Here is a 6,000-nt window from a genome sequence, read left to right as displayed (position 1 = left end):
GAAACATTCAGACTACACGTTGCTACCCGACCATTCATCGTTGCCATCTTTAACCACGTGCGTGCTGGGATGGAGAAGGTGCCTGACAGAAGGTGCCATGAGCGCAATCAAACAATGCTAGCATGTTTTGCTCTGTCATCATCAGAAAAGCCCAAAAGTGGACACATATCTGGATTGCATGGATATTTGGATTTTCTCCAAAGAGAACTGAGGTAACTTATGTTTATTTACCTCAGAACGAACCAGAGGCTCAAAACTTTGTTGATCCATTTCTGTCTATTCCCTTACAGGACAGACTCAGAACAAGGAGTGTCTGTTGAAAGGGTGCCTTTGTCCCTTTTCGATGAGAAGAGATTGCAATTTGGCACTTCTCCATTCCAATGCTGAGACTGGCTGCAGGCATCAGAGGGGCAAACACAGTGTGGCCCACCCTTCTTTCCCCTGTGGAACTCATTTGCATATTGCACACAGTTAGATGTCTAAGTGTCTTTATCCTTTACAAATGCATTTCTCACTTTCCAAACCACCAGTGAGAACATGAGTGATCCAGAACCCTGCAGAATGAAACACACTGAAGATACTGAAGAACAAAGAGGTTGGTGTTTATTCTTCATTCTTCATTCAGTCACTAAAATGAAAGCATACACAATCATGATTTCTGATTTTTTTTTTTTTTTTTTCATTCTGCAACATTAAAAATATCATGCAACCACTAGTACAACTGCAAATGCAAATTCTGTATTATAGTATAAAATAATGTACAGGTCCGGAGTGGTCATTGGAAGATTCAGGAGAATTCCCGGTGGGCCTCTCATAAATTTGGCTGGTAGCAGTACCACTACAACATAAAAAGTTTCACACGGGACGTGGAAAGCACAAGTCTCTAGTTCATTTTTAATGAAGTCATTTGTAGTTCTAGTAGTGGTGAAACAACAGTGTGCCAGAGGTGCTCGTACACCCAAATCCATCACTTGCACAGCTCTTCATAGTGATTATACGTATTAATATATGGCATATATAAATATTATGCACAGTATGGTCAGGCTTCTCCCCTCCCTTCTCTCTCTCTCTCACACACATACATTAGCTTACCTTTCAGAAGTGCATGTCAGGCTTTAAAACTCAGTAGTCAAGATCTTTTGTTTTCAGATAGTGTCCAGATAGTTTTATTCATTTTGATGAGATTTTTCGGTGTACATCTGGGTGTTTTGCATGTAGACCAATACCTCTCTAAGAGTGGCTTTCCATATTTGCCCTGTTATACGGTAGGGGGTGCTATTACGCATCTTCTGAAAGATTACTGAATATCCTGTTCCCTTTTGATACTTCACTCATACTGCATATGGGGAAAAACTCATTTTTCTCCAATTACTGAAGCCCTTTTCAATAATACAGTGTAACTGCACGGCCATTGGTTCGAGCAGTGAAACTTTTTTGAACCAATGATAGAGCGAGCTCACTGAAAGAGCGAGCTAAATGCTCATTTATGCTCAGCTGAACATGACATATGCTCTCTAATATTTGTGATTATGCTGGACCTTTGTGCGTGTCACTTGCTGGCTCTGCTCCCGCAAGCCGTGTTCATTGAGGAAGAGCAGTCTCACTTCTGACACCGCTCAGCTGAATATGACATGACGCTCTCCCCAGACTCAGGTGAGACTCATGATATATATATTTCATGAGCCACGGTCATTGAGAGGGTGTGAGAGGATGTTTTTCCGGCGTTTGTTTTAAAATGCCGAGCCTCTCAGCGTGTCGCTTGCTGGCCATGACTAGCTCCCCTATAGCTATCAGGTGAGACTCATGGAATATTTTTCTTCTAATAACATTGTTTCACTGATGTTTGTGGTAAATGCTGAATTCCAATGGCGTTGCTTGCTGGCACTGCCCCGCAAGCCGCCTCCATGGAAGATGGAAGCTCTCACATGAGTGGCTTACCAATATACAGTCCTTCTCCTTGGGCTGTCCCTAGCTCCGCGCACTTTTACAAAGTGTATGGACGTTTGTATGGACTCTTTCCCCTCTGAGGCAGATGGGAATCCGCGTTTTGAATTACCTCGACTACTGGCTCATATTAGGGTCAATTTCACCAAGCGTTCACTGCTCCCCAGCCAACATATATTGTTCCTGGGAGCTGTTTTCGACAGTCTTGCATTCAGCAGCTCATGGCTTCTATCAGGACCAGAGCCCATTTCCTCTGAAGTGTTTTGATGGCTTTCGCCCCCCAGTTCTACAGCTTGGCCCCCTACGAATGCAGCCTCTGCAGCACTGGCTGAAACTTTGGGTCCCACCTCATGCTTGGCGGCACTGCCGCTTCCATGTCAGGGTGAATCAGGCCTGTTTAACAGTCCTGAACCCCTGAAGAGACCCTCAGTGGTTCAACTGTGGGTTCCCCTAGGGGCGGTATCCAGAAGGATGGTGGTCTCAACGGACACGTCCAACATGGGCTGGGGGCGCTCTGTGCGGGGGCAGACCAGCCTTCGGCTCTACAAGGATGCACTGGCCCACGACTGGCCCAGCCTCCTCCTCTATGCTTTCTCAGTGTCGTCGCTTCAGTCGATTGACCTAATTTCCTATGGCAGAATGCTCACAGGTCTCTTCTGTGTGAGTTAAACACAGTCAAATCATGCTGTAGTCCAACACTGGTCGCCCACTGAAGCTAAGCAGGGTTTAGTCTGGTTAGGACTGAATGGGAGACTCCTGGGAAAACTGGGCTGTTGTTGGAAGAGGTGTTAGTGAGGACAGCAGGGGGCTGCTCCTGACACCCCAATATAGTGTAACAAGCTCCATCCTTTGAGTGGATGTTAAACTGAGATCCTGACTCTCTGTGGTCATTAAAAATCCCATGGCATTTCTTATAAAGAGTAGGGGTGTAACCCGGTGTCCTGGTCGAATTCCCTCCATTGGCCCTTATCAATCATGGCCTTCTAATAATCCCCATGGTTCTCAAGCTCTAAATTTCATCACCAGAATAGTACCTGTGTCATCTGATTTAACCTTTGCCGTGCAGGTTGCATGTGTGCACTGATTGTGTTTTGCACTAATCAGTTGTTCCACGAGGTGGCAGCACTGGCCTGGGCCATTGTTTCACAGTAGAAATCTAAACTAAAGAGACAGAACTGCAGACCAACTCGGCTTTATATCTTTGTAATAAAGTCTATCTTCTGGCATCAAAACCTCAAGACTTTGAGAGTGATTTTTCACAGAGGTGACAGAAGCCACAATGCATGATATCAAATGGACTTTAATTTGAAAGGCTACACGTTCCACTGCACACATGTGCTAGCGTAGGTATACTTTGGACTTTATTCGCTGTTGGTTAGTAACAGTCTGTTCATGAGCCACCAAGTGGTAGTTTTATGTTACAGCAGCAGCACTGGACAAGTGACCAACAAGCCACGCATCTGGTTGGTCAGCTTTTTTCACAATGCAATGAACAAGATTCTAGATTAGTTTCTTTACTGTCATAACTTACAACATAATAAGGACTTGCCAACATAACAGATACAGAATATTAATCACATTACGTGCAATAATGCATGTAAATTAAATAAAGTACTCAAAATGTTATTTCACATAAAAGGTTCTTGCATGTCAAAGATGTATTGTAATTGGAGGGTGTGTTTTCAGTTCAGGGTTCAGTATGGTGATAGCTTTAGAATAGAACTATTCATGAGAATTGTGTTATGTGTTTTGATAGACCTGTAGCGTTTCCAAATGGCAAAAGTTCAAAGAAGTGATGGGCAGGGTGATATGAGTCCTTCAAAATGTTTTGTATTCTACAGGCAACGGGATGTAAATATGTCATCCAGGGCAGGTAGCTTTTGGTTTGTGATGTTCTGTGCAGTGTTATTACTCTCTGCAGCACCTTTTTATCAGCTGCAGAGATGCCTCCAAACCACACCAGCATGCCTCAATGGAGCAGCAGTAGAATGACACCAAGAGCCATTCAAGAAGTACGGACAATTTTTTGCCGTCTTGACTAGCGCCATGATGTTTATCGTCCATGAGAGGTCCTCTGAGATGTGTGTGCCCAGAAATTTATAGCTGGACACTCTCTCCACCATCTCATTGTTGATGTGCAGTGGTGTGTAAACATCTTGTTTCTTTCTGAAATCAATGGGTTCTTTTGTTTACTTGATGTTTAGAGTCAGATTATTCTCGTTGCACCACACCGTCAGCCTCTGTTCCACCTCTCTGTAGGCAGACTCATTGCCTCTGGCACAGTCGTGTCATTGTGTCATCTGCGAATTTGATAATGGTGTTAATGTTATAAGATGGTATATAAAGAGTAAAGAAACGAAAATGAGTCCACTACAAGTTGCAAGTAACCAATTCCAATATGACTTGAGTAAAAGTCTTAAAGTATCTGATTTTAACAGTACTTAAGTATTTTACTCATGCTGAATGTAGGCTCAGAGATGCACTAGTCCTGAGAGACTGCCAGTGAAAATAAGAAACAATAGATTTGTAAGATGAGAAATCAAGTTTATTTTCTAAAATCAAAATAAAACTGAACACCTCAATATTGCAATAAATCAAAGTCGACACAACAACCTTTTAAATGTCTACAAACTCTCAAGTCTCAGTTGAGCTCAAGTGCACAGAAAGGCCACAAGTAAACCAATATCCTTAAAAAATGTCTTGTCAATATAGCAGATAAATAAAATAATGTTAAGTAAAATTAAATAGTCAAAGTCTACTGCATGTGCTGATTTGAGTCTCATCACCATCTGCAGTCATTTCCTCATCTAATAAATCAAACATCTGCGATTAGCAGCTACCTGCTAATGCACTCATATTCACGTAAAGTATCCTTGTTGACAAGTTTTGGGTGAGTAAAGGCAAAATGCACAAGATATAGTACCTTCACTTCCCTTAGATGGCGATATCGCTTCTTTATAGCAAAAATAAACTGCTGCAGAAAAAGTTAGCTGCCATGAAAAATGTAATTTGTAATTGCATTACTCATCACAATTGATGTTTTATTAACAAAGTTCGGGAGGAGCAAGTTCAGATAATTAACCTAATTAGCACAGGTGGAGAGCATTCAGTTAATCAACTAAACCAATGTCAAGAGGTATAAATTCAGCAGACTTACCTCTGTTCATCTGAGAGTTTACCAGCATCCCTCCTCCACCCCATCTCCTCACTTCTAGTTCTATCTACTTTTACCACACCAGGGGGAGTACTTTGGGTTCGGGCCAAAATTCAGAGCTCGCAGCCCTTTCCCCGGACAGCACGCCAAATACGCTTAACTTTACTCTATTTAATTATATGGATATGTGAACTCGTGAATTGTAGTCGAGTAAAAAGTACATTTAATTGCTCCAAAATGTTGTCAAGTATAGAGTAAAAGTTGCCAATGTCTTCGCCAAACAATACAAAATGGAGTCTTGAAGCAGTGAGGATGATTTTGTTGTCCTCTCTTCTTAAAAAAGAGAAAAGAAGTTCGACCTCCTTATCAAGGAGCTGCGGGATTATCCAGAACAATTCAAAGTTTACTTCAGGATGCCAGTGGCTTAGTTTGATGTTTTGCTAGCGATACTGCCACATATTACCACATATTAAACACTGACATCCTTCTTCTACAGAAAACAAAAGAAAGCATACAAAACTATGGAGGCATACTACTTTTTTGTTAGTGGTTGCATATGGAAGTTGTATTAACTTTTGACAAAGTGGTCACTGCACACACAAGCATTATCCGACTCGGCTCCTCCCATCTTAAGACTCAGGATGACAAGCCACTTTTTCCTGCATTTTCTCAGTCAGTTTCTTGCATTTTTCCCCCACCAATGAACAATTGTGTCTGAAAACCGATCTTTCCCAGCATTTGCCTTAGCTCGTGCTCAGTAAGCAGGGTGTGTGGACTGTGCTTTTATTGTGACATTACATGTTTTACATAGTGTTTTCAGAGCTGTGATCTCACAGTTGAGTTTTGGAAACGTTGTTACTCAGAACTCAGTTTAACCACATTGATCAGTGATAATCTCTGAA

At 42.1% G+C, this 6,000-nt stretch overlaps 1 protein-coding gene across 11 annotated transcripts in view; it reads left to right on the top strand.

The window, feature by feature from the left end:
* Positions 1 to 6,000, top strand: part of LOC127509895 (gastrula zinc finger protein XlCGF57.1-like) — a 258,569-nt gene that overhangs the window by 234,245 nt on the left and 18,324 nt on the right. The window contains exon 1 of one of the 11 annotated variants that reach the window (XM_051889183.1): positions 515 to 595. The exons of the other annotated variants lie outside the window; for them this stretch is intronic. Coding sequence (XP_051745143.1) covers positions 538 to 595 — 58 coding nt within the window. The 5' untranslated portion in view covers positions 515 to 537. Of the gene's footprint in view, positions 1 to 514; positions 596 to 6,000 lie in introns of those variants that run through there. 11 annotated transcript variants of the gene reach the window in all.

Source organism: Ctenopharyngodon idella, chromosome 3 (assembly GCF_019924925.1).
Source record: "Ctenopharyngodon idella isolate HZGC_01 chromosome 3, HZGC01, whole genome shotgun sequence".
Taxonomy (NCBI): Eukaryota; Metazoa; Chordata; class Actinopteri; order Cypriniformes; family Xenocyprididae; genus Ctenopharyngodon; species Ctenopharyngodon idella.
The sequence above is the reverse complement of the archived record's forward strand: the minus strand, read 5'-3'. Positions and strand labels throughout refer to the sequence as shown.